Raw genomic sequence first — 17,838 nt, 5'->3', positions numbered from 1 at the left:
TTGGGAGGTTATAGTATCGATTATTTTGTGTAAAAACATTCATATAAACATGTCCAATTCTCAATGGATATGGAGATTCAGCTGTTTGAAACTGGCACGCACAGCTCCCTGAATCAGATGTGACCAAGAAGCAGTTATAACCAGATGCTGTTTGGTGTTAGAAGTGTTGTTAAGAATGCCACATCTTCACGCATGCTGAATATGCCGATATAATGTTTGTCTATGGTTTTTTTGTGGTGGAACTGCTACTTGTAGAGAATACTTTCGACGGTTTCCTAACCACAGAATGTCGGATTCAAGAGCATTTAGCGTTTACACCGAACTTCTTGAGATTGGTACAGTTCCCAACACTCATATTTCTTCTGAATGTGCAAATGAACAAAATGTGGATGAAACAGAGCACGAAGAATTTCTGCACATATTGGTGTTCCACAGACAAGAGTATGGCAAACATTACATGAGCACAGCTTGTATCCATTTCGCATACAGTGGGTAAATACTAATTGCCGATTAATTCCATTAATACTGTTCAGCAATGAAGCTACTTTCACCCGTGGCGGTATCAACAACACCCGTAACTCTCATAGGTGGTCAGATGAAAATCGACATGCCACTGTAGACACAAATTTTCAACATCGCTTCTCTGTAAATGTGTGGTGCGGTATCATTGACAATCAGTTGATTGGGCCTGTTGTGTTACAAAATCGTCTTACAGGGTGCATTTACCTAGAATTTCTGCAAAACGAACTTCCACTACTATTGGAGGATGTTCCCTTGGCTGCAAGGATTTGTATGTACTTTCAGCATGACAAAGCTCCTGCACATTATAACCATCTTGTGAAACAATATCTAAATCAAACTTTCTCTGGACAATGGATCGGCCACACTGGTCCCACTCATTGACCACCAAGGTCTCTAGACCTCACTCTGTTAGATTTTTGTTTGTGGGGATGGATGAAAAGTGCAGTATAGAAATAAAAGGCAAATGAACTATATGTGAACGTGGCGGGGTCAGAAACCTGGAAAGGAAAGTTATCTTTCCAAGGCCAAAAGGAGCAAAATGGTCTCTAATACAGGACCTGGGGATCCTAACATGACTCCTCATGAGATAGAAGACTAACCCATGCAGTGCCAAATACCAAAAAAATTGACACTGTTAAAAGCAGAGCTCCAATGCATCTTGTATTGCACTCTACTCAAGAACAGTCTCTAGGTAGTCTCTTGCCTTTTAAAATTCAGAAATACCTAGAAAATCTGATAGGATCACCAAAAACAACCAAGCATCTTACATCTGGCTACTTGCTTGTTGAGGTCTCAGATGAATGCCAATCACAACAGCTCCAAAATGTCACATCCTTTGGAGGATTATCCCTCACTGTTTCCCCTCGTGCTACTCTAAACACCTCCTAAGGATGTGAAAGCAGTGGGATCTCATAAATCTCTCAGAAGAAGAAGAGTTGAAAAATGAATTACAAAACCAGGGAATTGTGCATGTAAGGTGCATATATACTAAATGAGACAATGCTCTAGTTCCAACTCAGAACATAATCCTAACATTTGAAAGCTCCAAACCTCCAAAATCCATTGAAGCAGGGTATTTCAATTGTCAAATAAAACTGTACATTTCTAACCCAACATGCTATTTTAAATGCTAAAAATTTGGCCATTCCCAAAACATGTGCAGAGGTTTAGCCAATTGTGCTTATTGCAACCCACACAAGGACATTCGCTAAGACTGTAAAGCAGAGCAACACTAATGCTCAAATTGTGATGGCCCACATGCTGCCTACTCCAAAGATTGCCCCCTCTGGAAATAGGAAAAAAATATATTCAACAGGTCAAAGCCAAACAAAACAAAATCGGTACAGGCTCAATTTAACACCTGATCCACTTTTGCTCAAGTAATTCAAAAGCCAGCTCCAGTAACCACTACTGTGCAAAGAACAATAATGACTGGTACTCAAACAGAAGTAACTCAAACAGATCAGTATCAGACTGGACTCGGTCATTTTTTTGGAAAGTTTGCCCTTACCTAGTAAGGGCACACTTTCTAAAACATCTAGTAAAACATGATCATCTTACTAAAACCGACTCAACAAACATGAAAATAGATGGAAACGCTGACCGTGAAGAATTTCTCTACCTCTTCCCAGAGGATGATTTACTTCCTGAAAAGAAAATCTGTTCATCATAAGCCAACAGTCCCTCATACAAAAATTGAGGACCACACTACACTGGTATGTAGAATGTCCCCAAATAATGCCCAGTTTCCTTTAATAGAATGGAAGAGGATATTGCAGCAACTTTTAGGACATTCTGGCTCTCTTTCTCCAGTATAACCCAGTTGCCTTTTGTCTTCAAGAAACTAACCTAACTGCTTCTGTTACTGCCTCACTTAAACATCATGTTATCTACAGAAAAGATTGAGTTTTCATGTAATTAATTTGGCTCATGGAAGGGTTGCATCTGTAGTCAGCTCCAGTATTCCTTCCTGACTATTAATGCTGCAGACAAATCTAGAAGTTGTAGCTGCTCGAATATCCTTTCATTTTCTCTTATCGTTGACTCCTTATATCTTCCTCCTAACAAAGACATCTCTTACAGTGACCTTGGAAAGTGACTCTTGTGTCTCAGCCCCCCTTTGCATCATGGGGGATTTTAATGCACATAATCCCATAAAGGATTATGTGCATTTTCCCTGTTTATCATGTGATAGGATACATGATAAACAGGGAAAAATATTAGAAAAATTTCTTGATAAATTAAATCTGACAATACTGGCTACTCAATTGCCACCTATTTTTACATGCCTTCTGGGTCAAACTCAGCAATTGACCTCTCTATATTCTCACCAGCCCTTTTTCCAATGTTTGACTGGTCTGTTCATGATAGTCTACTGGGCAGTGATGGTTACCCAATAGTCTGTCATATAGAATCAAATTTACGACCCTGCCATAATCAATCAAATGGAACTTTGCAAAAGCTGATTGGAAAAATATAGGCAGCTAACAATCCTGGAAAAAAACAGTTGTTTCAAGTGTATCAATTAATACTGCTGTTGCTTATATAACAAACCAAATATTGCAGGCCACTAAAGTAACTATGCTAAGACTGTCCATAAGTCATTGAATAAGACCAAAACACAAACCATTTGGGAAAATATTAGTAAAATGTATAACAAATATCCTCCTTCACATCTATGAATACTGAATGTAAATGGAAACGATGTTTCACTGCCTCAAGACATAGCTAACACTCTCAAAGAGTCTTTTTCTCAAACCTCTACTATATCCTCATACTCACCAGACTTCCAGAAATTAAAGTTCCTTGCTGAAAAACAGACCTAAATTTTGACACTGATCACCATCAAACATACAACTGTCCCTTTACCATAATTGAACTACGGCTTGCTCTTAACAGCTCAAGACCTAGTACTGCTGGACCTGATGGAGTTCACTATTCCATGTTAAAAGAGCTGAAATAGAGTCACTTCATGTTTTACTCCTTCTATATATTACTCCTTCTTCTTTACTCCTTCCAGATTTTAACAGAAAATGCTTTCCCTGATACCTTGCGGCATTCGTATGTAGTAGTAGTAGTAGTGGCACATGATGCAAGAAAGCAAGTGTAGGAGCTTATGCAGCATCAGCCAAAAAAAAAAAAAAAAATCACGCCATTCCATCCAAATGTCACAGCATTATTAAAACCTAGATTCATTGAGTCTATTTTTTCCAGAAAAGACTCGGTGAATCCACGTCACTATCAGCCTATTGTCCTCACCAGCTGTATTGGCAAAATAATGAAAAAAATGGTAAAACTCTCATCTCACTTGGTTGCTGAGCAAATACAGCCTTATTAGTTCATCGTAGTGTGGATTTCTTACAGGTAGATCAACTTTAGACCTCTTGTTTCAAACAGAAACAGATTCACAAGGCTTTCATAGGGAAGAAATATTTAATTACAGTTTATTTAGAAATTGAAAAGGCTTTTGACACAGCTTAGTGATATGGAATGCTCTATGATCTATACACATTAGGCTTTAGGGACAATATGCCAAAGTTTGTACAACTTTATGAAGCAGCAGTCTTTCCAAGTCCACATTCAATCCACCCTATCGTAACTTCCTCCAAGGTGTTCCACAGGAATCAGTTTTAAGTGCCACTCTATTCATTATAAAAATCAACTCAGTAACTAAAATCATTCCACCCACTGTTTTTACTACTTTATATGTAGATGATTTTAGCATATCTTGCCACTCCTAAGACATGAGAATGATTGAAAGGCAACTTCAGGTTACCCTTAACGAGGATTACAGCTTGGGCTGCAGATAGGTTTTCACATATCACCTGAAAAAACTGTCACAGTTCATTTCTGTAGAAGAGATGATCTCCGTTGTGACCCAATTTTAAAGCTGGGCAACTAAGATATACCTGTTGTGCCTACTATCTGATTTCTTAGATAAAAAATTGACCTTTCTTGACCATATCAAACAACTTAGAACCATCTGTTTCAAGAAATTTAACATTTTGAGAGTATTATCAGCTACACCATCGGGTGCTGTCTGTCATACACTGCTTCATTTATATCATGCTATCATTACCAAGGTTACACTATGGATCTCCAGTTTACAACTCTGCTCAACTCAGCATCTTGAGGTTTTTGTATCCTATGCATCAGTGGCCTACACATTGCTCTTGGAACCTACCATACATCTCCTGTCCAGAACCTTTATGCTGAAGTTCGTGAAGGCTATGTGAACTCTTGAGTAGACCGGGCTCGAACTCCGGTCTAATCAAGAAGCGTGTGCTACACACTGCTGCTCCTTCCCATCTGGCTACGGAGGCGCCGACCATCCAGTACAAAGTGGAGAACTCCAGACAGATTTTTATGAGAAATATGTGATTAAACCTGCAACAGGTAAGATGTATAGCATCTGATGACTAACTAACTTGCCACCTTTCCTCACTTGGAACCAAAAACTTCAGCTGGTGTGAAGAGTGCCAACAATGTGGCAGAAAGTCTAGGGAAAAGGATCTGTTTGTAGTAGAAGTAATCGAGGCTTGTGATGCAAAAAAGCAAGCTTATGTAGCCTGAAAATCAGCCCAAAAAAATAAATAAATAAAACACATTTCACACATCCATTCCCTCTAAACGTTTGTCCAGTTCCTCCTTGAATTTATTTAAGCTATCGACTTCCACAATTACAGATGGAAGTTTGTTCCAGCAATCAACTACCCACTGGCTAAAGGCAAATTTCCGTACATCTATTCTATAACTATCGTTCCTCAGGTTTGTAATCTGAGCAAGAGGAAGAATCCCATCAGAAATGAGCCTACTCAACCCATTCAAGGCCTTATACACCTCAATCAGATCACCTCGCAGCTGCATGGTCTCCTGATGCTGCAATTTGCAGAACTTATGCCTTTCTTCGTAAGACCACCCTTTTGTTCCCTCACCAATCTTGTTGCCCTTCTCTGTACTTTTTTTTTTTTTTTTTTTTATGTAAACCCCAAACACGAGAGGTATTAGAACCTATAGTACTTAGTACCGTGCTTGGGTTGGAGATTGAGAAGATGAAAGAAGATATTTGTTGACATTGGACTTGAACTTCTGTAGACTGTAATTTTCAGGAAATACGTAAGAAGGAAGGTTGTTCCAGAAAACGGCAGTTGAATGAATAAACGAGGAAGATGAAAAGTTGGTTCTGTGAGTTTGAAGTTGGACAGTAAATGGATGTTGGCTGGTGGCGGCACGTGTTCGGACTGTTTTGAAAGAGAGAGCGGGAATTATAGCAGCTAATTCAGAAGAACAGTGCCCATGGAAGTATCTGTAGAAGAGGCATGCAGCAGAAACAATACGTCTATGAGACAGTGAGTGGAGAGACTCTGTTAGAGATGAATCATTAATTAACCTAACTGCCCTCTTCTGAATGGTATCAAGAAGCCTGAGAGAGGTTTTGGGGGGCACTACCCCAGATGTGGGAACAATATTCCATGGCAGGGTGGATTTGCGATTTATACAGAGTGAGCAGCTATTTGGAAGAAAAGTAACGCTGAGAGCGAAAGAGAAAACCAAGTTTTTTAGATGCAGAGGAAGCAATATTTGTAATGTGCTTGTGCCAAGAGGGATTAGAAGTCAGGGTAATCCTCAGAAGAGATATATCATTTTGCCTAGAAATCGGAGTGTCACTAAAGATAAGCATAGGAGCAGAAGAATCCTTTTTGCGAGATATAAGACAAGACTGAGTTTTAGAAGGATTGAAATCAACTAAGTTGTCTTTGCTCCACTGGAGAATTACCTGGAGATCGGCATTTAAGTAATTGGTAGCAGATATTCGAGAAGTTGAAGCTGATTGAGCAGGGCAAGGTTTCTCAAAATGGAAAGTGGAATGCAATGTGCTATCATCGGCAAAACTATGGATAGGATTTCCAGTCAATGGAAGAAGGTCATTAATATACAAGAGGAAAAGAGCGGGAGAAAGAACTGAACCTTGGGGGACACCGGCATTAGTGGAGAAGTTAGAAGACAGAGAGCCATCTACCATCACCCTCAGTGAGCGATCAGAGAGAAAACTGGATAACCAATTACTAAAAACAGTTGGCAAACCATAAGATGGAAGCTTGTTTAGAAGACCTTAATGCCAAACACGATCGAAAGCCTTTGAGATGTCAAGAGCAACTACTTGGGTTTCACCGAACTTTTCCATTGAATTAGTCCATAAATGGGTAACATAAGCCAGAATATCACCAGTAGATTGATACTCACGGAATCCATACTGGCGATCGTTGATCAGACTGATGATTTCTAGATAGTTTAAGAGTTGGCGGTTAATTGATTTCTCCATTACTTTAGAAAGAGTAGAAGTAATTGCAATGGGATGATAATTGGATGGGAGGGATTTGTCACCCTTTTTAGGAACTGGCTGGATATGAGCAAATTTCCAAGCAGAAGGAAAAACACCTTTGGAATAAGAAAGTGAAAAAAGGCGGCAAAGAATAGGAGTAAGTTCAGGAGCACAGATTTTGAGAACAAGTGGAGAAATACCATCAGGACCTGGAGCTTTCTTGGCGTCAAGATTCATCAAAGTCCTTCTGACATCCTTTTGACGGAATACCACAGGAGTCATTGAATGGAGAATGTTGGGAATAATGGCAGGTGTTTTACCAAGATCATTAATACATGATTTGGAAGAAAAATGGGATGCTAGCAGGTCAGCTTTATCCTTGGCTGAAGTGACAACAGAACCATCTGGTTTGGACAGAGGTGGGAGCAGAGATGGGCAAAAGTTGCGGCCAATAGCTTTGGCAAGAGACCAGAATGCTCGGCTACCATTATGGCAAGAAGCAAGTTTTCTACTCTTAGCCTGTTCAAACTCTAGTTTGGACTGACTAATAACTGCTTTACAATTGTTGCGAACTTTGGTGTAGGCAGAAAATGAAACTGGAGAATTAGAAACAAGCCAATTACGATATGCAACATTCTTCTCTTGAACAGTCTTAGCACATTTATTGAAAAACCAAGGTTTATTTGAAGAACGAGATTTTAAACTGGAGTGTGGGATAAAGGATTCCATTCCTGCAAGAATAATTTCACTGACACGATCTGAGCAAACGTTGACATCAAAAGTTTTGAAACAGTAATCCGACCAAAGAAAAGAAGTCTCACAGGTCATCCCATTTTGCATTCTTGTAATGCCAAACAACACGAGGTTGGGAATAGCCATGAGATAAAAGCTATTCCATTGGAGAAGAGACAATCACCAAGTTGTGATCTGAAGTGCCTAAAGGACCTCTCACATTGACCGTGTACTTAGAAGGGTTGTTTGTGAGAAAAAGATCAAGCGTATTGGCTGTATGATTAGGATTGTCCAGCATTCTTGTAGGTAAATGAACAATCTGTGCAAGGTCATTAGTAATTGCAAAAGCCTCAGAATCTCCGACCAGCTGGGTCAGTATGACTAGAAAACGGAAGCCAGCTGGAGTTGTGAACATTAAAGTCACCAAGGAAAATTACCTCACTGTTAGGAAAGTTGAACTGGAGAAAATCAAGTTGCAAAGTGAGGAAGTCAAAGAGCTCCAAGTGATTAGTGGAGTTGGGAGAATGTTAGAGACAACAGATGAATTTGACACAATGAGGTAGAGAGATTTTAAGCCAGATAAGATCAGAGAGAGGAGATTCCAAATTGCCAAGTCTCTGACAGGGAATATCAGAACGGACATATGCACAAGTACCACCTTTGAGGCGAAAGGAATCATACAGTGAATAATTTGGGCAACTGAGATGAGCAGTACAGTAAACCCCCGCTATTCGCGGTATCTGTATTCGCGGTCGCTGATTTAACATAAAATGAAACCTAAAAAAATGTGAATTTTAAAGCGCCGTGAACATTTTCCGCCATAAAAAAACATCGGTGTTGCTAAAATTATCTTTCCCGGTCAAAACAGCGCTCAGTGGGTGGGGGGAGAGGGGTGACAAAATCGCGAGCGTCGGTGTTTCTCGCTAATCCTTGTTAAGTATGTGTTATGCGCTTGTCATGGAAGGTTTCATTGTTTGTTTTTAATTTATATCCTTTTAAAATTGAATAAATTTATCAATTTATAAATTGATATGCTTACAAAATTGATATATCTACCATTTTGAGGTGTAAAACAGACTTTTTCGAGTGTGTTAACGGAAGAAAGTGACTTTATTTGGACAAGTTCTTTCTAACCTGTACAAAAATATGGCTACGAATAACAAGGGAAATGTGAATGTGAAATTATCAAAGAAGGTAATGACATTGGCGAATAAAATTGAGCTATTAGACAAAATTTCTAATGGTAAAAGTGTCTCATCGGTGGCAAAACATTATAAAATCAGCGAGTCAACGGTACGATCAATCAAGAAATCGGAAGAAAAAATCCGCCGTAGTGTCCGAGAAAATGCGCTAATTGCTTCAAAAATTTGCTCTGTAACTCGTGATGTTAAATTAGAAAAAAATGGAAAAAGCTTTAAATCTGTGGATAGAAGACCGAACTCAAAATAAAATTCCGTTAAGTTCACTCATCATTCGTGAAAAGGCAAAACTCCTTTATCAACACTTTAGTGAAACTGGTGAAAGCACTGGCGGGATACGTTTTTTAGCTAGCAAAGGTTTTAGCTAGCTGGTTAGAAAGATTTGTTTGAAATTTCTAATAAATATTACATTTAATATTAAACTGTTTCTTATTTTCACTTCAATGCCATATGCTTGCATTTCACTATGTACTGTCTATGTACATAGTCATATTATGAAGGTACGTATAATACATACATAGACAAAATTTTAGACTAGTTTTTCTTATATATTTCATACTTTAAAACGGAACCCCTTTATTACTATGGGAGCCATAACTCAGTATTCGCGTTTTCGGTATTCGCGGCATTTCTCAGGAACGTAACCCCCGCAAATAGCGAGGGTTTACTGTATTTGAATCAACCGATAACTGAGATTCTGTCAGAAAAAGTACAGGGTTTGTACTTTTTCTAACAAAGTACAAACTTTGGGGTTTGGAAGACTGCGACTGCAAGTGGAAATGGACATCGTTGAGATTAGAATTGAGACCACGTATATTTGTGAAATGAATTAGGAAGTGCTTGGGAGGTTTAGATCTTTTCGCAGATAAACTTGCTCAATTAGTTTGACAATTCATGATGTATTCAATAGTAAGAAAAAGTGTGTGGGACATGCTGTATGAAGTAATGAAATTTTTGGATATGGTGTACACGCACGGTAAGAATATACCCAGATCCTTGACATAACGTGGCCTCGACAATGCTCCCCGCATACACACTACTCGGACTCCCTCCAGTCACTATCTAGCAGAGTAGAGGTAGCAAGATTATACACTAGCTGATCCAGAAGCCTCCTAGAGAGTTACCAATAGGTTCGGTCCGGTGTACTAACTAGTGGCCGGCCTGCGAACACGGTTTTAGAGCTGTACCCTCGAAATGTAACGAATATTGGATCTCGCCACGATGTTCGTCATAACCTCAAAAGTCATCAATCATACTGCATGATGGAAGAGATAGGGAAGGGTTGACCGGAACTTAGCTCTAGAGACTAAACATGGGTGCCACCACTTCAAGCCTCCAATAAGCAAAGTGGTTGTATTGCACCGGTTGATGAGAGCAGTACCACCTAGTACTGCCTGGTAACATAGAGGGGCGGCATTCCTCCATGTGGTTTGGCCACCACACCTCGACCCCTGCTTACGTTGGTTCAGACCTGGGTGGTCACCCACCATGTACTTGTGCATGGAGGTTATACCCAGGATTACTAACAGTCCTACCATCGTGAAGTTGCAAGCAGAGGATATGGCTGTCACAGACCGTCCGGACTTCGCTGAAATTGGGTTCACTTGACTTGAGTGTCACCCTAATATCAGTTCCATCAGCGTTTTAGACTCCCAGGCAGCAAGTACAGCTTGTCTGGCATATCTGAGAGAATGTCTGTGACAACCTCAAGGACCCATGGACTTGCTCAACCTCAAGGACCCGTGGACGTCCTCAAGGACTTGCTCAAGCAACTCTACATCCTTCCTAAAATGAGGCCTCCAGACCTGTACACAGTACTCAAGGCATGGCCTGACCATTGTCTTATACAAAGGAATAATTACCTCCTCTTCCTCCGGTGCCTCCATAGCCAGGTGGGAAGGAGCAGCAGTGCGTAGCGCATGCTTCTTGATTAGACCGGGGTTCGAGCCCGTCACCACCAAATACGGAGGATGTGGAAAGGTCAGGGAATGACCACCGCATATTCCGGAGCAATATGGCTTTAGTTGCTAATGCTCCTAAAAGCCAAATAACAAACAAACCTCCTCTTCCCTACTAGCAAAATCCCTGCATATCATTGACAATACCCCATGACCTGCTCTGGCAACCTGTCTGCACTGCTCAGAAAACTTCATATCTGACTGCACAATCACTCCCAGTTCTTTTTTCATTTTCTACCACCTAATTGTAGTACCACACAATTGGTACGTTTCTCTGGGGTTACTTCTACCCATGTGCAGATATTTGCTTTTGTCAATGTTAAACTTCAGTTGCCACTTCTCAGCCCATCTGCCCAAAATTTCTAGATCCTGTTGCAGTAGCACACTGCCGTTAACAACCCTGCCAACCTCTGTATCATCTGCAAACTTGAACATTAGGCCTGATATACCTTCATCAGTATCATTGATAAAAATACAAAACAACAGTTGGCCCAACACCAAACTTTGAGGAACTACGTTAATAACATTAGTTCATGAAGCACAGCATCCATTGATTACCACTCTGTCTTCTCCCACTCAGCCATCCTTTCATCCATTGTAGCAATTTACCCTTAATACCATACTGCTCCAATTTCTACATAGTCTTCGACGTGCAACAGTCAAAAGCTTTACTGAAATCAAAGTATATGATATCAAAATTATTTTTTGCATCCAGTTCCTTTGCAATCACATCATAGTATCCAGTCATTTGTCAGACAAGACTTTCCCTTTACAAACCCATGCTGTGTCTGAATTATTACTGTAGTCTTGTCTATATGATCCTGCAGTTCAACTTTAACCAGTGACTCCATTATTTTCCCCAGAACACATTAAACTAACAGGTCTGTAATTACTCGTGTTACCCTTAGATCCCCTTTTGTGAATTGGGGATGCATTTGCACATCTCCACCTTTTTTATGTTTAACTTCAACAGTTTCTTCTCCACTTTCCTCTCAGCTATTACAAAATCATTAAACACCTTGTTACAGTTTGATAAACTTCTAGCATTTCCCTCTCTTAATAATTCCTCATGTGTGAATGTAGATGCAAAATAGTAATTGAGATTATCAGCTATCTGACCAGGATGATAAACAGTCGAATCTCGATATGAAGTGGACCAATCTGATTCATCCCTTTCCTTCTAGAGTTTACATAAGTAAAGAACTCATTGCTGTTTTTCTTAGCATCTTTTGCTAAAGATTTCTCGTAATCTGCCTTCGCTTGCCCAACTTTCTTTGTGACTTGATTACTGACTAGCTTATAATTATCAGAGGCTTCTGTGTCGCCGGATAATTTATATGCATTCCATGCATTTTTCTTCTCTGCCACGAGTCTCATTAGTTCATCTGATATCCGTTTAGGCCTAAACCTTGAACAGTATGCCTTACTTGGTATTGAAAAGCTTAGCTTCCACAGTTACTTCCTTGAATGCTTCCCATTTGCTGTTGGTAACATCATCAGTTAGTCCAACTGTATAAAATTTAAAAATTGCCTGAGACTGCTGTAGTTACCTTTAAGGAAGCAAAAACTCTTTCCTTAAACCCTGATGGTAGTAATATCTTTAAGTAAATCCCACATCTGTACACTGTGATCATTGGCACCCAGTGGTTCCTTTATCTGCAAATTCTTAATGCACAAATAATCACTGCTGTGATAACCAGATCAAGAGTATTACTCTCTCTGGTTGCTTCTCTCTTTGGTCATGCAAGTGACCAACCAAAAGTTCCAGTCAATATCTTGAAAGTTAAAATCTCCCATAACAAGACATTCTGATTTACTGGCCCACTCTATTTCTCTGCACAGCTGTTCATTTTACTCATCAGAGTCATTAGGCCTATAACAATCTCCTACCCTCATTTTTGCTTTCCCAGTGCTTATGTCACACCAGTCCGACTCAACATTGCACTGTCCATCTATGTCAACTGGATGCACTTCCTTAGATTTTGTGTTTCTTAACTAACAGCATAACCCCTCCTCCTTACCCTGTCTGCCCTTTCTGTACACATTGTACTCCCCAAATTCCAATTCTGCACTGCTTATATCTATGTGATACCATGTCTCTGATATCCCAACAATGGTTAGAAAGATTTGGTTTGATGAATGTTGTTTATAGAAAACAGTGTAATAGTTATATCAAGCCAATGGCAAGTTCTATATTTAGAAAAGGATTAAGGCCATGGATGCAGTGTGTGTTGTATGATCATTATTCAAACCAGTGGTGTTCATACAGTGGTTTGTGGGGTGGTCTGCTGTATGCTCTGAGACCTCTGGTATGTGTGGAATATCATTTGAATGGTGAACATACCTACAGATCATACATCCAGTTATGCTAATCCCTTTTCCCAGCCAAGATGGCTTGTTCCATCCAGAACATATTTGCTGCGTTTCACCATATATACACAAATGGTTGGATGAGCATTCAGTGTTACCTATTGGCCTTCAAGTTCACTAGACCTGAATCCAAATGTGCATCTGTGGGATAAGGAATGAGTTGTTCAACTTGCTAATTGTTCACTGGTTAACAAATATGGATGCTCCATAGTCAGCATAGCTAAAAGTCTCCATGTCTTCTGGAATCTTGTCATCTTCATTCCCCAAAAGCAAAAGGTAGTTCCACACATTATTAGATTGAGTGGTCATAATTTATTGGCCATTACATGTATATATTTGATGAATTTGAAATGCAGGTCAAGACATTAAAGGCAGATATTGTTGGGATATCAGAGATGTGGTATCACACAGATATAAGCAGTGCCGGATTAGAATTTGGGGAGTACAGAGAAGATAGACAGGGTAAGAAGGGAGGTGGGGGTTATGCTTATTAGTTAAGAAATGCATAAAATATAAGGAAGTGCATCAAGTTGACAGGGTGGACAGTGCAATGTTGAGTCAGTTTCGTGTGACATATGCAAGACTTCCAAAAAATGCTCCTCTTTTCCTTGTGTTTTTTGGGAACACTCGCTTTTTACAAAAACCTCCTGTATTTCACCACTGTTCTGGCCCAAATACTTTCAGTTTTCCCTCTGCTTACAAATGCATTAAAAAAAAAAAAAAAAAAAATCTCTAGTTCTTCAAAAGTTAGGCAGCTATTGCTGTTTTATTAAGTTAAACATTCACACTTGGTTCATGTAGTATCACAAAGTTTGAGAACCCCTGAATTAGGTCAAATCCTAAATGCATTTGAGAAGAGACTACATCTGGTAATGGTATATCTGGATTTTAAGAAAACCACACAAAGATATGACACTTTCTCAAAACTTAATTTATGTTGAAGAGGATAATTGTCCCATCTGATCACAAAACTTCATTGTTGTAATTTTCTAATTCATAACTAAACCTCATTCCCTCTGCCATATCAAGAAGAGGATTTAACAGAAGTATCTGTTCTAAGTACATTATTTGCAATCAGAATTAATAACAGAACACCCATTCCAGTATTGTCTGACTCTCAACACATTTGGAGAATGATATTAATACTCACAGAAAATAAATCAATCATGCAAACTGCATATTTCAAAGCTTTCTTTTAAAAGCAGATAATTATGAGAATTAACCACTTACAAGTGGAATAAATCACACAAAGTCTCATTACACCATTAGTGTCTACAAAAAAGAGACACTGAGGACATATACTCAGCACATGAGTATTTTACATCTACATTCACACGTGAGGAATTCTGTAGGGAAGTGGAGGACAGAAGCTTATTAAACTCTAACAGGGAGCAGAGCAATATGGCCTTAGTTGCTAATGCTCCTAAAAACTAAATAACAAACAAACTAATAGGGAGCTTAATGATTTTGTAATAACTGAGAGCAAAGTGGAGGAGAAATTGTTGAAGTTACACATAAGAAAGGCACCTGGGGTGGTGAGATCTATCCAGTTATATTAAAGGCAGTGACAAAGGAAGTAATCAAGTTATGAGCCATAATTATGAGAGCATTCTTGGACTCAAGGGAAGGCCTCGTGGACTGGAGATGTGCAAATGTATCCCCAATTTACAAAGGGGTATCAAAGGGTGACATGGGTAATTACAGACCTGTTAGTTTAACTTCTGTTCTGGGGGAAAATAATAGATTCATTGGTTAAAGAAGCATTGCAGGATCATCTAGACAAGACTGCAGTAATAATTCAGACACAGCATGAGTTTGTGAAGTCTTGTCTGACAAATTTGATTGGATACTATGATGTGGTTACAGAGGAACTGGATGCAAAAAATAATTTTGTATCATATACTTGAATTTCAGTAAAGCTTTTGACACTGTTGCGCATGGAAGACTACTGTACAACTGGAGCAGTATGGTATTAAGGGCATGTTGCTATAATGGATAAAAGGGTAGTTGAGTGGGAGAAGACAGAGTGGTAATCGATTGACGCTGCTCTTCGTGGACTAATGTTATTAGTGGAGTCCCTCAGGATTCGATGTTGGGCCAACTGTTGTTTTGTATATTTATCAGTGATATTGATGTAGGTATATCAGGCTTAATGTCCAAGTTTGCAGATAATACAAAGGTTGGCAGGGTTGTTAATGGCAGTGTGCTACTGCAACAGGATCTAGAAAAGTTGGCAGGTGTGCTGAGAAGTGACAACTGAAGTTTAACATTGACAAATGCAAAATACTGCATATGGGTAGAAGTAACCCCAGAGAAACGTACCAACTGTGTGGTACTACACTTAGGGTGGTAGAAAATGAAAAAAGAACTGGGAGTGATTGTGCAGTCAGATATGAAGTTTTCTGAGCAGTGCAGACAGGCTTCCAGAGCAGGTCATTGCATATTGCCAATGATATACTGGAATTGTGCTAGTAGGAAAAAGATGATTATCCCTCAGTTCTCAATGCAATGGTCAGGCCATGCCTTGAGTACTGCGCACAGGTCTGGAGGCCTCATCAAGGATTAATCAAATAATTTCATAAACAGGAACAAATGTATAAATTCTGAAAATGAAAATCAAACCATTGGATCATATGTAACATTTCTTTCAGTAAAGAAATACGCTATTCCATGATCAAAACTTTTAGAACAGTTTTGATCATGGAATTTTAGAATAGTGTTCATTATTCTCCAGAAGACTGGAATATAGTAAATCAAAAGCCCAAGAACTTATTTGATACAAAACAGGTGTGAGGTGAGATTATATATTTCTTCTCTTTCTAACCTTGTTTAACTCCACTATACATAGGATTCATAATCAAGTAAATGGAAGACAAAATAAAAATGCACCTCTACTTCCAGAAAAGTGCTATCAATCATTGCATTTTAAAGAAGAAAATCAAAAACATAAACAAGATTTCAAGGTTGCTTAAGTACAAAACAAATCTAAAAACTGAATTTTGTTCTTAGCTCCAAGAAATAAACAATCAAAAACAAGTTTTATGATGTATTTATTGTAGCATTCATTTTTTTTACATATTTAGCTTATGTTCATAGTAAGTGATACTTTAGTTATTCTAAGTAAAGATGAGAAGAAAAATGTATACAAGAGTTTCTTTTCCATTCTTTTCTTTTTTTACTCCCTCTCTCTTCTACTAACTTCTTACAAAGTTAATGCATATGTCAGTAATTGCCAGTCAGTAGAATATTAGAACATTCCTTTTTGAGAGGAACTTTGTTTATTAACATTTTCTTTTTCTTGAGTTTGAATCCTAACAGTGCTGCCAGCAGTGAACTTGTTATTTTCCTATTTTGATTTCCACTGCTTCAGTTTGTTTCTGTGAAGACTAAGTGTATGTCACTACAAGGAAATGTTTCAATATCAAGGTTAAACTTTTCTATTGTAAGAAGTAGGAAGTGAAATTATTATCATTCATTGCAATATACTTTATTTATCAGTTAAGTAAAATATCATATGCACTTCATGTAAAATTTTATACTTTTGTACATCATTTAAAATTGTGAAGATTAGGGGCTAAAGATGTCCCATGGAAACTTTCTGTGGTTTCTTTCCAGGTTCAAAGCATTAAAAAAATTTATTTTGTGAAGGAAATTTAAGGGGGGTGGTGAGATCAATTCAGTTATTTATTTTCATTATAATATTTCCATACTCTCCTATTCCTTTCATATGGTATGAATAGATAAGCATGATATTGTTATAAAAGAAATGTGCACACTTATATTTTGTCATTATGGCCAAACTAACCACCACAGCTTTTCAGAGGTATAATTTCAATTTCAATAAATGTGTGCTCTTCAAATATTTGAAAGATTTTAATTTTATTCACTAGTGCAATTTATGCTGAAATAAATCATTATTATATTAATTCCACAACCGAAGAGTTATAAAAGAAGTAAAGAAATTTAAAAAAAAAAAAAAATATATATATATATATATATATATATATATATATATACACACATGCACACACACATAAAAAATATATATATATATATATATTTTTTTTTTTTTTTTTTTTTTTTAACCTAGGAAAGGGAGTTAAAAGCCTTCAGGGAAAGCTTAAAGAATGAACTGAAACTTTTGAAACAAGAAGTAGAATTACTAGCCAAAGACAAAAGAAAAGATACTTTTCGTGTGCATAAAGAAAAATTAGATGGTGATCATGCTGAGAAAGTAAGTTTATTCAGTATAGTTTTTATTATATGGATTAAAAAACACCATAAACTGTTTTTAATAAATATGTAAATTTTATATTTAATTATTTTTCTTATTATTCTAAATTGCATATTACATTATAACCTCATAAATCTGACATCCTTTGTGTGCACATGCCAGTATGAACACTTTTTTTTTTTTTTTTAAGTTATGCATATAGCCTAAGTATTCAGGGGTAATACACATTATGTATGTATTCCATACCTGGCAAGTGACGATAGCATAATTTAATGCAGTCACATGATCAGAGACAAATTTTTAAATTTACTGATGTCAATTCAGGAAGCGTTTTCAATTGTATAATAAAATAAGTACGCTTTTTTGCTAACTAAAATAAGCTACAAATATCATCAGAAAGCACATTTGAATATCTTTATTAGATAAAAATATTCAAATGTGTTTTCCAACAACACACACACACACACACACACACACACACACACACACACACACACACAC

The 17,838-nt window shown here is 38.0% G+C and overlaps 1 protein-coding gene across 1 annotated transcript in view; it reads left to right on the top strand.

Annotated features, from left to right (window-relative positions):
- LOC150078339 (serine/threonine-protein kinase 10-like) overlaps positions 1 to 17,838 on the top strand; it is a 387,198-nt gene that overhangs the window by 308,903 nt on the left and 60,457 nt on the right. The window contains exon 16 of the mRNA XM_090385108.1: positions 17,194 to 17,337. Within this exon, the coding sequence (XP_090241234.1) occupies positions 17,194 to 17,337 (144 nt within the window). The remainder of the gene's footprint in view (positions 1 to 17,193; positions 17,338 to 17,838) is intronic.

The sequence above is a fragment of the Mastigoproctus giganteus genome, chromosome 11 (assembly GCF_048544385.1).
Source record: "Mastigoproctus giganteus isolate SK-2022 chromosome 11, ASM4854438v1, whole genome shotgun sequence".
In the NCBI taxonomy this organism is placed as follows: Eukaryota; Metazoa; Arthropoda; class Arachnida; order Uropygi; family Thelyphonidae; genus Mastigoproctus; species Mastigoproctus giganteus.
Note: the sequence above shows the minus strand (reverse complement) of the source record. Positions and strands in the feature narration are given on the sequence as shown.